The sequence below is a fragment of the Nerophis ophidion genome, linkage group LG06 (genome assembly GCF_033978795.1).
Source record: "Nerophis ophidion isolate RoL-2023_Sa linkage group LG06, RoL_Noph_v1.0, whole genome shotgun sequence".
In the NCBI taxonomy this organism is placed as follows: domain Eukaryota; kingdom Metazoa; phylum Chordata; class Actinopteri; order Syngnathiformes; family Syngnathidae; genus Nerophis; species Nerophis ophidion.
The window spans coordinates 30,845,184-30,863,006 of NC_084616.1; the positions used below are offsets into that span (position 1 = coordinate 30,845,184).

At 40.8% G+C, this 17,823-nt stretch overlaps 2 protein-coding genes across 2 annotated transcripts in view; one reads left to right on the forward strand and one right to left on the reverse strand.

The window, feature by feature from the left end:
- Positions 1-4,555: 4,555 nt before the first annotated feature.
- ikzf4 (IKAROS family zinc finger 4) overlaps positions 4,556-17,823 on the reverse strand; it is an 84,076-nt gene continuing 70,808 nt past the window's right edge. Inside the window, exon 13 of the mRNA XM_061903354.1 lies at positions 4,556-5,029. The gene's annotated coding sequence lies outside the window, so the exon portion shown is untranslated. The remainder of the gene's footprint in view (positions 5,030-17,823) is intronic.
- Positions 4,866-9,594, forward strand: wnt1 (wingless-type MMTV integration site family, member 1). The gene is made up of 4 exons (XM_061903355.1): positions 4,866-4,987; positions 7,257-7,510; positions 7,709-7,974; positions 8,037-9,594. Exons 1-4 carry the CDS (start codon positions 4,887-4,889, stop codon positions 8,526-8,528), a joined length of 1,113 nt encoding a protein of 370 aa, XP_061759339.1. The 5' UTR covers positions 4,866-4,886; the 3' UTR covers positions 8,529-9,594.

Below are 17,823 nucleotides of genomic sequence, written 5' to 3' on the forward strand. Positions count from 1 at the left end.
TGTATGGTAACGAACAATCTTAGATATGAAAACAACTTCCTAATAGTTATTGAACAAATAAAAAGTGTTAATTTTACAAATGTTTGGTAATAAAAATAATTCATAGTTGATGAAATATAATTTGATATCTAATATTAAATATACGGTAATGTAATATACTTTTCAAAACCTTGTTAATAAAGCCCTATTTGTTTTATAAAACACCTTCAAGAGTCAATATTAACCCGGGGTAAGCCTTATAATCAATAATTGATTGAATAACTTACTCAGTGATAATGTATGTATTATTTATTGTAAAAATTATATTTTATGTAGTCTACTAATTATGTTTCTTTAATATATTCTATCACTTGTAGTTGTTTATTCAATTTTATGTTTTCCTCTTTTCTTGTTCTTTCAAACGGGTTCTTTTTTTTCTTCTTGTCTTGATACTCAGCTAATGGGATGAAAAAAAAATCCCTTGAGATCCGTAAAGTTTATCTCAGTCCATCCATCCATCCATTTTCTACCGCTTGTCCCTTTCGTGGTAGCGGGGGGTTGCTGGAGCCCATCCCAGCTGCACTCGGGCAGAAGGCGGAACACACTCTGGACAAGTCGCCATCTCATCACAGTCTATTGTCCAGGATTGAGTGTTGATTAATCATGTCTTGAATCAAATGAAGCAAATGTTTTTGCTTTTTTTAATCAGTTGTGCTCTAAAAAAAACAGCAGTATCCAACAGAAGCAGGAGTTCGGAAGATTCAGAGATAGATCCGCCACCCACCCCCACTGGGCAAAAAACAACAAACTAAATCAGTTCAATAGACAGGTTGTGAATTGAATATATACTTGTTGGAGTCCACATGAAGTTGAGGATTCATTTGTTGAATATGTTTTATACAAAGTGAAAAGGAGGTTGTATCTACTGCAGTTATGTAACATACAGTAAATAAGTTGTTTGACAGGGCCAATGTAAGTTAGCCTCATGTTTGCAAGCATGCGGATGCATTACGTTTTTAACACCTTTCCTTCTTCTGGAGATCAATTTCTGATATGTTGTACTTCATCTCTTCATAAAAAACTTTTTCTATTTTGAAGTTATAGAGTGCCAAAATAATCACTCTGTAACATTCATAAGGACGGACTAATAGAAACCTCACAATACGAAGGTCCTGCAGTCCTGGGTTCAATCCCAGGCTCGAGATCTTTCTGTGTGGAGTTTGCATGTTCTCCCCGTGAATGTGTGGGCTCCCTCCGGGTACTCCGGCTTCCTCCCACTTCCAAATACATGCACCTGGGGATAGGTTGATTGGCAACACTAAATTGGCCCTAGTGTGTGAATGTGAGTGTGAATGTTGTCTGTCTATCTGTGTTGGCCCTGCGATGAGGTGGCATCTTGTCCAGGGTGGACCCCGCCTTCCGACCGATTGTAGCTGAGATAGGCGCCAGCGCCCCCCGCTATCCCAAAAGGGAATAAGCGGTAGGAAATGGATGGATGGACGGATAATAGAAACGCTGCACAATACAACATGTACCATTTGAAAATGTATTATTGTTGATGTGTTTTAGTGTTATTATGTCATACTGTTATGCACATCAGTCAGTCTGTGGTTTCAGCAATATTTTCTCGAGGGACAATACTATAGAAATTGAACTTAAAACACAAATTAAAAGAAGTCAGTGCACAGCAGTTCTGCCTGCATGGCCACTCCATCACCTTTAAGTTCCTCGCCAAGGCACCTGTCATCTTGGAAGTGTGTTCAGGCTCGTTATTATGTGGGAATCAAATGTTTCCCTCAATGTCTCCAGCACCCGCAACAGTCTTGCAGCCCAGACCATGACGCTACCTGCACCACCATGCTTGACTTGTAAGACTTGCAAGACATTATTACTTGTGTGTGCCAACTCTCTAAACTATAATGTCTCATGTATGTTGACTCTCTCAGTTGACTCAATCTATGGCATGGATATTCAACTAAATTGTTCTGGGGGATATTCAGTTTCATAAAGCTAAGGAAGGGGGCAGGACTTCTCTTTTCACTATTGTCTTATTTTGTATATTTTCTGAGAACCATGATTTTGGACGATTTATTTTGTCAGAGTTACAGGACCGCTATGCTGTTTTAAGGACTTTCTGTAAAAAAAACAAAAAAACATCTTAGTTAAAGATCATCTCTCTGACAGCATTCTATTGTTTTTAAGAATCTACTGCAAAAACGTGAGTCCCTCACAAATTTTTTTAACTGACCTGTGGGCCAACTGATGAAAAAAGAGAGGACCTAAAATGGAATGGTAGTGAAACCAAAGAAGTTGAACTACTGACTGCATAAAAAAGCTACAGCAACACCTAAGTTACATAAATCACATTTCAAAAAAATATCAGGGCCAAAAAGGAGAGGACTTAAAAAGATGCCCCGAGGAACGCCTCAGGTGTGTAAATTCTGAGTTTGGACCCTATAGTGTTCTTTGTTTGCTGGCAAGGTTAAAATTTCAATACATGGCTCTACCAATGTGTTACCTGTGGTCCAAGTTCCTCTAGACAACAGAAGCATTTTATAGTGTTTTTAGGATTTTGCTAAAAAAAATGTGTGTCTCCCAAGTTTTTAACTGAACTAGGGGGCCAATATGGTGTCATTCCCGGGCCGAATTTGGCGCCTGGGCCGCCAGTTTAAAACCCTGCAATACAAACTGTACACTGACTACTCTATGCATACCCAAGTTATTTTTTAATTGAGAAGATATATCGCAATAACAATGCTGGCTGAAATTTATCTTTGAAACATACTGTATATACTGTAAGTCAAGGTGGATCAGTCAATCATAATATACATCAATATCTTCTGTTGCTCATGTTTGAATGATGAGTCATGTAAATTGGCATTCAAGCACACTGTTAACAGTAAGGAGCTCTACTTGTATAAAATGTACTGTATATATTTTGTTGTAACATGAAGCAATTTATTTATATTATAAGGATTTGATTTGAATTGAGCTTAATTAGAAGTGAAACACAATTAAACAAATACTGACGGCTTATATTATATTTCATACCGAGATATACTACAGCTCTGGGTCGTCCCATCTCTTTTCTCCTTTCTGTGGGACCATGCGTCTGTGCGTAAAAGTTAATCTCCACTTTTACGCACAAGCTTCACGAAGGCACTGGCTTCTGCTTTTGCAAAATTTAGAAAATAATCATCAATTACAACTTTTTTAAGGCTTAGAAGGAACCCATGTGAGTACTTTGTTGATGAAAGCGTGAAGAAGATGGATGAATGAGAGGGGGTTAGATGCCACTGTACGAGAGGGAGGCAGCAGCAGGCAAGCGGCTCCTCACAGACAATACACCCACCCCGATGCACCCCCCCTAATACCGCCAACCACCTCCATCAGAGCGACAACTTCACTTTGTCATCCCAAAGTCTTTATTTCAGAGAATGCATACATTAGGGGGATAATAAAGTTCCATAGGATGCATTCAAACTTGGCTGCGATGCTGTCATTTAGAAGGAGCACAGGTGCATGCAGCTGCAGAAATGTACCAGATGGCACGCACCAAAACAAGTGAGCCTATAAAAAAGCCGTGAACGCACACCTTGGTATAAAATGAAGTTTAACCCCCCCTGAACACGGCGAGCATAGTGACACCAATTCATCTAATCTCCTTCCATTCCCTAAGCTGCAGCAATGAAAAGTGCATTAGCATTCTGCCTCGGCGTGTATATCTAAGTGGCTTAAAAAGTGATTTGAAGTTGATTTGTATATAAAAGGCTCCCCTCTTTATCCGGATTGGAGCTAATCTGCTCGGTGTCACATGACTGCTCAAGGAAGCACCGTTTGAGCACCTTCATATAGGCCGCACTATATGGAGGCTGGCTGTCATTAAAGCCTCTTTACAAAAGCCCACTTCCTTTTTTTACTGTCACCACTAATGCACTAATATGGAAGTATGCAAATCGGGCAGATAAGTGTCACACACTAAGAAGAGGAAGTTAGAGAGATGCTCCAAAGTGCACGCATTGCATCGAGAGAGGTCTGCAAGCCAAATGTCCTCTCTTGTTGCTGCAGGTCCATCACATCAAACATGTGATTGGACACTGTGTTTATTCAAACAAAGTTGGGTTGCACACATGCACGGAGAGAGCATGTATTAATGTTGAAGAGAGGAGGAGATGCGGTTAAGGAGTTGGCGAATCCAACCACTGGGTTTAAAATGTTCATTTTTTTCTACACGTCTCATATTGAGCTGTAACATCTGCAGCAGGACATTACCTTCCCTGCAAGACTGCATATGCATTGAGATGGCAAAACATTCCCAGCGTGGACTGAATGCCGACCGTGAGATTCGGCAAATAATATGGGCAATATACCAGGGATTGCCCCCCATTACCCCGTCCCTACCCCCGCCTCGCTCTCTTTTCTGCACAGTTGTGTTTCCTTATTCATTGTGCGCCCTATGAAGCGCATTAACTATCCCTCCCTCCAATCCTATTGAAAAGGCTCCGAGGAAGAGAGAGAAGGGGAAAAAAAGACAGAGGGAGATGTGAGCAGCAAATCCCTTTTTTATTCCCCCTCGTAGCACTCAATAAGAGAAGAATGTGTTGCCTATCTGGTGTCACCACGGAGGGGATCAAGTCTGCGGGACTGTCCCACGCGTTCCACGCACCGTGCAGAGCATCACTCAGAGGGACACACTGAGGACTGCAGCATCCTTTGCGTGCGTGGACTCATCCTTCACACATCCACTCAAGTTATAGGGCACCGGTGAGTACATATGTGCATGTACCTTGCTGCATCACTAAGATGATTTATTATGTCTTTGTAATAATAAACACATTCTGAAAATGAAGAGTGATTCAACCTTTTTTTCCCCCCGCCGCAAGGTGCATGATCAATAAAAGGGCGAGATGAGGAGTTTGGCGCTTCTGCTGGGTGTGAAAGCTGCATGCATCCTCCTGGTGTCGTCGCTCTCTGGCACCGGGGCCGTCAACAACAGTGGCCGCTGGTGGTGAGTGCACGTTCCCATCAGCTGTGCACGCTCTGCATCCTGCTGCATGTGAAGAGAGAAGTTATTTAACGCTGCCTGCAACATTGTTTCATTGCAGGCTCCAAGACATAATGTGTTAGTTTTGGCTTTAGTCACTTTAAACAAGAAGCAACCACACGAGCTTCTCTGTTTCCAAAATATGTGCATTTATTGACACTGCAGATCAATTACCTTGACAATTGTTTCCCTTTTAGCCCGTTTTTCCCCCTCACATTTTTTGTCAATATACTAAAATATGGCCTACATCAGATCCCAATTCATTTAATTGCCGAATTAAATCCCACAATCTCAACAAGGCTCATTAATTAAATAGTGTCTGAAAGTGCACAGTATAGCCTTGAAAAAAACTTTTAGATTGATAGTACTTTATTGATTCCTCCAGAAGAGTTGCCTCAGGAACTCTCCAGTGTATAGAATTGAGATCAAATTTAAAGAGTAAAAAGTAAATAATGGGGGCATGAATGGAAATAAAATAGAAAATATTACAATAACAATAAAAAAAAAAAGCAACAATAGGAATAAAAATATAACAGTAAAAAAATAAGAATACAACAAGATAAACTAGGCAGTAGTGACCATGTTATGAAACTGTATTGCACTGATAATTGCACTGTTTTTGTTGTATAAACCATGTAATGTTGTTACATTACATGGTTTATGTTGTTTTCAGGCTAGTTGGTTTTAGGACATGATATTTTATAAAATAATTATTATAATTAGACAAACTTTATTGATCCACCAGATTAAAATATGATTACAATTACAATAATTTTTTAAAAATCAAAATAACACTAAAAAACACACTAACAATATATAATACTAACCATGCAAACAACGATAGAATAAAATGAGAAAATGATGTGTATGACATCTTGTTAATATATTCAATACCTTCAAAGTGAATATGTATTGCATTAATTATTAAGAATCAGTTGTAATCGAAATACATTGGTGATTTAAATTGATTAAACTTTAGAGTAAAATAATTAACATAACTACTAAAATATGGAATAATTAATTAACCATTTTAATAAATTAGTCAAAAATAATTCAATGTGCATAGTTTCCCGAAATTACAAGCCTTAAAACCTTTTCCAGTTAATAAAACGTCTAAAATGGATTGTAGCAATTATGAATACAACTCAGCTCTGCCCTCAGCTGGTCATTGATAAAAAGAGAGAACTATTACACAGTAGATCACATTTTGTTGATCTCAAAGTATATATATTAAAAAAGCATGATGAGGTATACTTAAAAATTAAAAACATGTGGTCTAACCCAAGGGTGTCTGAAGGACACACATTTTGCACCCTTCTTCTCCCGTTTCAATTAAATACATGCTGTATGATAATATTACAAATAGGCGTTAAACCCGCATTCAAAAGAAAAAAAATTATTAAAAAAAAGTTGAAGTGTTTGAAAACATCACACTGATACTTAAACTATTTGTCAAAAAATAATGAGTTAAGTCATCTAATTATAATCACAAAAGAATATAACATTAATCATGAACACACTTTGATTAATCGTGCTTGTAAGGTCATTTTTTTTTTACCTTACAAGCTATTTTACCTTATGCGTTATACGGACAGTGATCAGATTAATACATACGTCAGTAGAGAAACGAGTGAGGGGACTTCGACTGATTAGTTCGTTGGCAAATTTCACTCCGAATTCCAGCCTGAAAGTACTTTAGATAAAACTGTTAACATGTTTTGTGCCATAAATGACATCTATTCAAGTAAAACGTTGAAAAGCGTTTCTGGATGACATTTTGACAATAATTTTAATTATGCTAGCGAGTAATCACTTGTGATTAATCATGAATAATCTAATAAAAAAATGTGATTAATCAGATTTAAAAAAAAAATCATTTATCAGCCCTAATATAGGTATATTTAACATCTACACTTTATTGTTTTTGAGTGTTTGATAAAGAAAATATGTAAAATATCAAAGAGGCCCTTCTAGCTGCATTCTTCCAGTTGTTGATAAAAGTTTGGACTCCTTCAGTGAAAGGTAGAAAAATAGGATCGTCCAAATAAGGTAGGCTTAGTCTAGTAAATAAAGAGGTGTGTTCCAAAACTTTTGCCCACACAATGTATATAAAATATTGGAAAAGGAGTAAAAACAATACATATTTTTGTTGTTGACATGCACAGTCCAACATTTGGAACTTGTGTGCATTTTCCCTAAAGGAACTCTTGCTGTTATTTCTCCTTCGCCATAGGGGAGTTGTCAACGTGGCCTCCTCATCTAACCTCCTTACCAATTCCAAGAATGTGCAATTGGTCCTGGACCCGAGCCTGGCCCTGTTGAGTCGACGCCAGCGTCGGCTGATTCGGCAGAATCCTGGCATCTTGCACGCCATCACTGCTGGACTGCACACGGCCATAAAGGAGTGCAAGTGGCAGTTTCGCAACCGCCGCTGGAACTGCCCGACCACCCACAGCCCGACCGTATTTGGCAAAATTGTCAACCGTGGCAAGTCTCTCTCGTTTCTTGATCTTGGGATGAATCCAAATTTTTTGTTTTTATGAAAATACCTGTTTTGTTAAGGGTGTTATAGGTAATATGGGATGACGGTGGACAAGTGGTGTGCAACATGGCCTCTGTTTCAGTCTGTTCTCTCTTGCTTGGGGTTGTGAAGTAAGTTCTGACGGCAAGTCTTGCTTTCTTCAGGCTGCAGGGAGACAGCCTTCGTGTTCGCCATCACCAGCGCAGGCGTGACCCACGCGGTGGCTCGCTCCTGCTCAGAAGGTGCCATAGAATCGTGCACTTGCGATTACCGCCGCAGAGGTTTAGGGGGCCCCGACTGGCACTGGGGGGGCTGCAGCGACAATGTGGACTTTGGGAGGGTTTTTAGCCGTGAGTTTGTGGACTCCAGCGAGAGAGGACGAGATCTGCGCTACCTCACCAATGTGCACAATAACGAGGCGGGAAGAATGGTACAGAATGTCTTTTTGTTGGGAAGTACTTGATTAGTGATTGTGGTCTCCTCTCTGTGCAGATGGTGTCCTCAGAGATGCGTCAGGAGTGCAAGTGTCACGGCATGTCAGGCTCCTGCACCGTCCGCACTTGTTGGATGCGTCTTCCAAGTTTCCGCACTATCGGGGACTTCCTAAAGGACCGTTTCGACGGCGCATCCCGAGTCGTTTACGCAAACAAGGGCAGCAACCGTGCCTCACACCGAGCTGACCCTCGCCACTTGGAACCGGAAAACCCTGCTCATAAACCCCCTTCCGCTATGGACTTGGTCTACTTCGAGAAATCACCAAACTTCTGCTCCTACAATGGCAAAACTGGCACTTTGGGAACTTCTGGTAGAGCATGCAACAGCTCTTCTCCAGGTCTCGATGGATGCGAGCTGCTCTGCTGCGGGCGCGGGTTTAAAACCCAGGCTGAGAGCATCACAGAGCGGTGCAACTGTACATTCCACTGGTGCTGTCATGTCAGCTGTTTGAACTGCACCAGTACACGAACGTTACATCAGTGTCTATGATTACAGTATTACAAAGGATAAAAAAGGGAGGGTTATTTAGACAAATAAGTGTCAGAACTTATTAGGAATGCAATAGCTAACAAAGAAAGTCACAAATATACAGGTGCTTGCTATCAAATAGAAGCTGGAAAAGCTTAAACTGGCAGGGAAATGTGTCACCAAAAAGTCAATCAGTAAATAAATGCACAAATATGAAAACAGGGTATATAAAGAGTAGATGCTAGCTCCTTTTCTAAAATGCTCAAAGGTATGCCTCTGAATCTAGAAGAGGTGACGTGAGACAGACAGCCTCTCTATATTGTTGGACATGCATGGTATTCTCAAAAAGGGTTATACAATGTATTATTTATTTTACAAAGGTTTGACTTCTTTTACTTTAATCTCTGAACGTGGTCCCAGCTTTAAATGTCCCCACCACGTTGCGATTTTTTCTTCAGATTTCATATATTGCTGCATCTCTACACCTTCACCTCAACTGCCATCTGCTCCTTTGACTCACCACAACACAGCCCAGATGCTAAATGACAGGGACTGCTACACGCCAAGGAAAACACAAACTGACCAACTCTTTCGAGGGACATGGACATGAATGTATTATCTAAACACTGACTATAATAGCATAGATGTGATTAGGCCAAAATAATTATCCCATAATCTGCATAATCTAACTCTGAGGTATGCAATGAAAGAGATACACACTTGATTAAAACAAAAATTTCATACCGTGCATCAGCTAAGAGAACCAAAATGCTGTAAATATAAAAATATATGAATATATTTATGAGGTCATTGCTTGGTTTCTTAAATAATATGTACCCATCAGAGAAAATGTAATTACTTAAATCAGTATTTTGATTTTGACTTTTTACTTTTTTAATGTTGTTATTTTTTTAGTACTTTAGCTGACATAATACTCTTACAAGGAACACTATAGCACCACTTCTTGTGTTTTTGTCATGCACTGAATACAAACCTGTTTTGTTTTTTTTACCAGTGTAAATCTATGAAAAAATATATTTATTTCTAAGGATTTTTATATATAGTAAGATGTAAGAGGCGCTGCGCTTTAGGGTATACAATGGTGTAGATGGTATTTGGATTTGTATTGTACGATCAAACAATAAAGTCTATATTTTCACTTAGTTTGTGTTCATATTTCGTTTTAGTGGCATTTACCCACCCAACCACGTCAACATAGAAGTCTGTCCCCGGGTGTTCTGTGTTTAATCCTATTAAGAACAGCCCCAAAGCTAAAAAAAAAAACATCCATGCATCTGTGCTCTTCAATGAAGAAGAACCAGCTTATCCAGACACATATACATTGATCTCATACAGCACAACATTTTGCTTAATTCCAAAGTATTCGATTGTATGAACACTGAACCCTCCAACCCTTGGCAACACTATGAACCGCAAGGTCTTTGGAAAGCTTATTCTCCTGCCAGTGTCCACATGGACCACCATCAACAGGGCTGCAAATGCAAGAAAAAAATAATGAAACTGCTCTTTTGTTTGTGCAGGAATTTGCAAAGAAGAGTGAGTGGGAATTGATGTTATGCGTCTCTCTGTGCTATTTAGGGCTCAAACAGGGTGATTCAGTCCATCTGATTGTGAGAAAATCAGTAAAGGTGATGAGAAGAAGGGCTGATTTTAAGAACAGGAGAGAGCAGAGTTCAAATGGCAGGCATGAGAGTGAGGTGGGCGTGTTGGAAGAGGAGGGGGTGATGCCTGTGGGATTGCTAAGGAGTCAGTGATAATTAGCTCAATTAGTGACAAAGGCAGTGTAATAAATACCGACTTAGTGTCTGGGTCCCTGCTGGCCTCTCCCTGCGCAGCCTGCGATGTGGTCCTGGGCTGATGGACAATTCATTAAACTGACAAAATACCCCACCGTCCAGGCGTGACGCAGCGAGTTAGCACCCTACAGGCCCGGCTCATTGTTCTAATTGTCTGGGCTGGAGTCACTTTGTGGCCACCTCCTACTCCACCCACCCCGCCTTCACACTCCACCCTTCAGAGAAGCAGTGGAGTTAATGCCCCTACCTTACTGTGTAAGTAGGTGATCGGCAGGTTTGGAAAAAAAAAAGCAGCGAGAGTTCCTCGGGGTGGGGCGGCCAGCGGGGGAAGGCGACGGGATTAGCGAATGGAGGTTGCCTGGGAGTGCTGGGAGCAGCTCCGATCGGAATGTAGGAGAGATGAGTCCAGAAGCTCGGATGCGGGACAAAGCGAGAGTTAATAAGGAAAGATTGAAGGGCCGGGCGACAATAGGCTGCCACCCGAGTCGAGATGAAATTGCTTCCGAGGATTATTGGGAGCAAGTGTGAGGCTTTGTTTGTGTGTCTATGTGTGTGTTTGGTTGGGCATTTGCGTGTTTGTGCTGCGGTGTGTGTGTGTGTGTTTGTACAGGGGCAGGGGGAGTACTGGATTGATGGCTGCCCCTTTGGTTGGGGAGCAGGGGACCATCGGAGGCTAACCGGCTGTTCCCACAGTCTGTTCTGCTGCAGCCACCTTTGACACACGGGCTTGCCAGGCGGCAAGCAGGCAGCTGTGGTAAGAAGGCTGCCGTCCAGAAAAACTAAACTGTTACTGAACGACCAAAGGGATTAGGAAGAGTAACAAAGTGATGGGGGAAACAAAAGAACCAGACGGAGAAATTTTTTTCAATCATCCATGAGACTCCATCACCTTGTAACCCAGTCCCATCAATACTAGAAGGTGTTCATGACTCATGCTTGAGCAGTTATATTACAGCTGAAGATATACCACAGCAGTTTCACATAAAAATTCCTTTATAAATCACAGAAGTGTATTTGCTGTTGGGTGGAGTGGGCTCCAATTTAAAGGAGGTAAGGATGGTTAGAATTCCATAGTTGGTTTGGGTCGTCCTTTACATCCACTGAATGTAGATGTAAAGGACACAGTAGGGCAGGAACTCGAACAGAAATATCAACTGGCGGGCCGGGGGCCAAATCCGACCCGGGAATGACAACATACCAGCTCCAGAGTTCAGTTCAAGACTTGGGAAACAAACATTTTTGCAGCAAAATTCCTAAAAACACTAGAGTGCTCCTGGACTTGGACCACTATAAAAACATTGGCAGATTCTTGCATTGACATTCTAACATTGCTCGCAAACATGGAACACCGTGTGTTCAAACTTCTGATTTACACAACTGCGGCGTTCCTCAAGGTGGCCGGCCTAGTGGTTAGAGTGTCCGCCTGAGATCGGTAGGTTGTGAGTTCAAACCCTGGCCGAGTCAAACTAAAGACTATAAAAATGGGACCCATTACCTCCCTGCTTGGCACTCAGCATTAAGTGTTGGAATTTGGGGTTGAATCACCATAAATGATTTTCGGGCGCAGCACCGCTGCTGCCCACTGCCCCCCTCACTTCCCAGGTGGTGATCAAGGGGATGGGTCAAATGCAGAGGACAAATTTGACCACACCCAGTGTGTGTGTGACAATCATTGGTACTTTAACTGACTTTAAGGTAGGCATTTATAAGTCCTCTCCTTTTTTTTGGCAAGTACAATTTATCAAATGAGATTTATGTAACTAAGGTGCTGCTGTAGCTTATTTACTTTAAAGGGAATTTGTTTAACTTCTTTAGGTATACTAGCAGTGTTCATAAAGGTTTATTTTAGGTTCTCTGTTTTTCATCATCTGGGCTTTCACCTGGTGGCCCGCTAATTCAGTTAAACAAACTTGAGAGTGACTCACTTTTTTGCAGCGGATTGTTCTGGTTTGCCGTGAGTGACTGCTCGCTGACTGCTCGCTGTTGCGAAAAAGCTAATTATTGTTCTATCTGTGTGCTTCTAATTGTTTTACAGTTTTCTTTACTACTTCCCAAACATACTTAGTAGTCTTACTGAACTTTCAAATCACTCAATTTCTGTGTCACCACCCCTCTTTCAGCTAGCTAGCTGCTAAGGTAACAAAGCCAGCGCGGAGAAAGGCGGTGTCGGTCTGAAGGAATCTACCCACCCGTCACGACCACTTCCCCAGAAGACAGCAATAACTTGACTCGGTGAAAGAAATACCATGAGTATGGCTCCCTGCTCTTCGTGTACTGTTCTCATGGATAGGTTGGCTCTGCTAGAGGGCCGTGTCCGTCAGTTAGAGCAGAGTAATCTCATAATTTTGGACGTTGCGAACACATCTGCTAGCGTTACCTGTAGCGAGCAAACTAGCCCATCTAAAGGCAGCCCTAAGCGGCCTATAAGCAACGGTGAACCGGTTGAGACGCATAATAGATTTAGCCCTTTACCTAGTCCTACACCCCAGTCCACCCGGCACCACACTTTAGTCATAAGGGACTCCATCACCCGAAACATAAAGCTTAGCAAACCAGCCACAATTAGGTGTATTCCTGGGGCCAGAGCACCTGAAAATGAAGCTAATCTTAGGGAGTTAACTCGCAACAGGCCAAGTTAACACGTATGACAGGCTAATCGCACCACTAGCGATGCGAACATAGTTGTACACGTTGGCTCCAATGACACTAGGAAGAGACAGTCAGAGATTACAAAGAGAGACATAGCTAGGACTTGTAATCTCGCTAGAAAGATGTCCAGGCATCGAGTACTTGTCTCTGGCCCCCTGCCTGCGAGAGGCAATGATGAAAGGTATAGCAGATTAGTTTCGCTTAACAAGTGGCTGGCTAGTTTTTGTAGACAACACGGACTAACTATTATTGATAATTGGCCCTCTTTCTGGGGGAAACCCGGGTCTGCTGATGAGGAATGGCCTTCACCCTAACCAAGAAGGAGCCATCATCCTGCCTAGGAACATAGATTATTGTTTGAGTCACACTTCATTAACTACAGTAGAGCAAATTCAGTCACAGGCAATTACAGTTTCTGTTTGTCTGGGTGAGGAGTCAGTTAAGCTAGAACTAGCTAGCGCCAGGATGGAAAATCCCTGCACACATAGCATTTTTCCGAGAGTAATACACGACTCACAGAATGTTTTTTCTGTAGTGACTGTGTTAGAAGTGGACATGCATTCTACTGAGGTGGCAAATTATGATGCGTTTAGTGTATCGCAGCACCAAGCAAACAATCTAAAGATTCCCGTAATATCAATTCCTTGGTATGGTCAAAATTATTTAAAGCGCACTGCGCAAAATAAACGCAACATTATTAATATTACTACAAACCCCGTTTCCATATGAGTTGGGAAATTGTGTTAGATATGAATATAAACGGACTACAATGATTTGCAAATCATTTTTAACTCATATTCAGTTGAATATGCTACAAAGACAACATATTTGATGTTCAAACTGATAAACTATTTTTTTTTTGCAAATAATAATTAACTTTAAAATTTGATGCCAGCACACATGACAAAGAAGTTGGGAAAGGTGGCAATAAATACTGATAAAGTTTAGGAATGCTCATCAGACACTTGTTGTCTTTGACAGAAAAGGCATAAAACCTTATTTGTTTTACTTTATATCAACCTCAAGTTGATATAGAGATTTACTGTAAGCATTAAATAAAATAAAAATAATAATTTTACTTATTTTTCAACATTTTAGTGACTGAGACCCTCTGTGCTCCCCAGGAGCCCTAAGGATTAAAAAAATAAAATCTATATATTTTGTTATGGTTAGAAATTGAAAAATATCAAAATGGCCCCCGCATGCTTAAATTTTTCTGTGTGCGGCGCTCTGTGGAAAAAGTTTGGACACCCCTGGTCTAAAACATACATTAAACAATTGAAAACGTGGCTCATGTGGCTGTACTGTTTGTTTTTTCTACATTGACGAAACAAATACTATAGTAACTGCTACTTTTAGCAATATATACTGGAACGTAACAGTTTTGGGAAACGATAAAAAATACAACTAACAATTAAAAATTGCCAATATTTACCTGGAGTAGCAACAGATGAACATCTGAACAAAACCATTAGCGGCATTATTATAAAATTCAGTAATTAACCATTTTACTTACATTTGTAGACTTTTCTTGGTTTTTTTTCTGTCATCGTTTTTTTAACATGCATAGTGTAAATTTCTCCTCTCTCTAGATATTCTAGGGAGGTCCCCGAGCTCGCTTTGTTCAGAGAGCTCTGCGACCCTCACACTTGCCCCTTAACCCTTATCTGACGGCAATTTCGGATGCCACTTGATTGATGTGAAAACGCAAAACAAAGAGGGAAGGGCTAAAACAAGGGGTAAGGGTGAGTATTTCGGATTAAGCCTAAATGAGGTAAACCTGAATTCCAGCGTGCACTGCGACATTATGAGGCAGAGCAGATTCCCTCCCTTGGGAAGTATAGGAGTGTACCGTATTTTTCGGACTATAAGTCGCAATTTTTTTTATAGTTTGGCCGGGCGTGCGACATATACTCCGGAGCGACTTACGTGTGAAATTATTAACACTTTACCGTAATATATCAAATAATATTATTCATCTCATTCGCAGAAGAGACGAAGAAAATGTCAGCAATCGTCACACACACGTCAGCAATCGTCACACACACGTCAGCTGGCACGCTCTCTATTGGTTATTTATGCTTCCAATAACGTACACTTATTCAGCCTGTTGTTAACTATTCTTTATTTATTTTAAATTGCCTTTCAAATGTCTATTCTTGGTGTTGGATTTTATCAAATAAATTTCCCCCAAAAATGTGACTTATACTCCAGTGCGGCGCATATATGTTTTTTTCCTTCTTTAATATGCATTTTCGGCCGGTGCAACGTATACTCCGGAGCGATTTATATAATCCGAAAAATACGGTACTCAGTTTTTAGAGATACGGTATGTGCAAACAAACAATGAATATAGATATACATTTAATTGGAGTTTCCGTAGAAAATTGAATACATACTTTTAATATTCAGATGTGTTAGTGTGAGTGTTTTTGATTGTGTGTTTGTGTGTGTGTGTGTGTGTGTGTGTGGGTGTGCAGGCAGCAGCTGCGAGGCAGACATGGTCCAGGAGAATCGTCCCCTAGCAACTGACCTTTTCGGCAGATGGCAGTTCCAGAGTAACAGCCACACAGCATTACAATGAACATGGCTTCCTAACATCTCCATTACTTCATCATTCAGCGACCTGCTACAAACAACCACACAGGAGAGTGAGCGGCACCTCCCAATGCAACACGGACAGGGGTCAAAGTACACACAACACATTTTAAGCACATGTCGCTTTGATTTCAGGTGTTGCCAGCGTTTCGATATGAGCAAAAAGGATGAAAAGCGCTGATTCAGGACAGGTGACTCTTATTTCTCACTGTTAACCTCGAGAGACTTACCATGAATTGATTAACGAGGACGCTGACTTGAACAAGTTGAAAAACTTATTCAGGTGTTACCAATTAGTGGTCAATTGTATGGAATATGTACTGTACTGTGCAATCTACTGATAAAAGTTTCAATCAATCAATATCACACCGCAGTTTTCCATTGTAAGGGTTTCTGCACAGGTGAATCAAATTTGAAATGTGGATGGTACACTCAACCACACTAAGCAATCCGTACAATGTATTTGGTCAGGCTAATTGCCTCTGTGGCGCAGGATAGAGAACGAACTATTGAATGTGTGAAAGAGATGGTAATGTACTCTAATGTGTTGTACATGGATATCTGCATTCACTCACAGAACTCCCACTAAAAGAAACTAATCGACAGTTGACACATATTTCCTTAACGTGAAAGAAACCACTACTAATAACAGAAGACTATATGCGCTTGAAGACTACAGTCATTAGAAAGCATGACTCACCCCGAGTAACATTTCAGCTCCACAGGAAGTGACCAGGAGTGATGTGTTAATGGGGGACAGTGGAATGTCAACAACATGCAGTGAAAAGGAGCAACTCTAGGCTAAAGTAACGTCTGGCAACCTAAAGTACAAGACACTGCGTACCAACAGCTTGTGAGTGTGAATAATGTGTGTGTAAGTCCTTGTGACCACAAAACAGAGGTCTTCAATAGAGGGTCCGCAGAGGTACTCGAAGTGGGGAGGGTGTTGACATTTTTGGTAAATTTGACATTTGACATTTTTATTTTACAAACCTCGTTTCCATATGAGTTGGGAAATTGTGTTAGATGTAAATATAAACGGAATACAATGATTTGCAAATTCTTTTCAAACAATATTCAATTGAATGCACTACAAAGACAACATATTTGATGTTCAAACTCATAAACTTTATTTTTTTTGCAAATAATAATTAACTTAGAATTTCATGGCTGCAACACGTGCCAAAGTAATTGGGAAGGGGCATGTTCACCACTGTGTTACATCAGCTTTTCTTTTAACAACACACAATAAACGTTTGGGAACTGAGGAAATTAATTGCTGAAGCTTTGAAAGTGGAATTCTTTCCCATTCTTGTTTTATGTAGAGGTTCAGTCGTTCAACAGTCCGGGGTCTCCGCTGTCGTATTTTACGCTTCATAATGCGCCACACATTTTCGAAGAGAGACAGGTCTGGACTGCAGGCGGGCCAGGAAAGTACCCGCACTCTTTTTTTACGAAGCCACGCTGTTGTAACACGTGCTAAATGTGGCTTGGCATTGTCTTGCTGAAATAAGCAGGGGGGGGCCAATAAAAAAGACGGCACTTAGATGACAGCATATGTTTCTCCAAAACCTGTATGTACCTTTCAGCATTAATGGTACCTTCACAGATGTGTAAGTTACTCATGCCTTTGGCACTAATGCACGCCCCATACCATCACAGATGCTGGCTTTTGAACTTTGCGTCGATAATAGTCTGGATGGTTCGCTTCCCCTTTGGTCCGGGTGACACAATGTCGAATATTTCCAAAAATAATTTGAAATGTGGACTCGTCAGACCACAGAACACTTTTCCACTTTGCATCAGTCCATCTTAGATGATCTCAGGCCCAGAGAAGCCGGCGGCGTTTCTGGATGTTGTTGATAAATGGCTTTCGCTTTGCATAGTTAAGCTTTAACTTGCACTTACAGATGTAGCGACCAACTTTATTTAGTGACAGTGGTTTTCTGAAGTGTTCCTGAGCCCATGTGGCGATATCCTTTAGAGATTGATGTCAGTTTTTGATACAGTGCGGTCTGAGGGATCGAACGTCACGGTCATTTAATGTTGGTTTACGGCCATGCCGCTTACGTGGAGTGATTTTTCCAGATTTTCTGAACCTTTTGATGATATTATGGACCATAGATGTCGAAATCTCAAAATTTTTTGCAATTGCACTTTGAGAAACGTTGTTCTTAAAGGCCTACTGAAACCCACTACTACCGACCACGCAGTCTGATAGTTTATATATCAATGACGAAATCTTAACATTG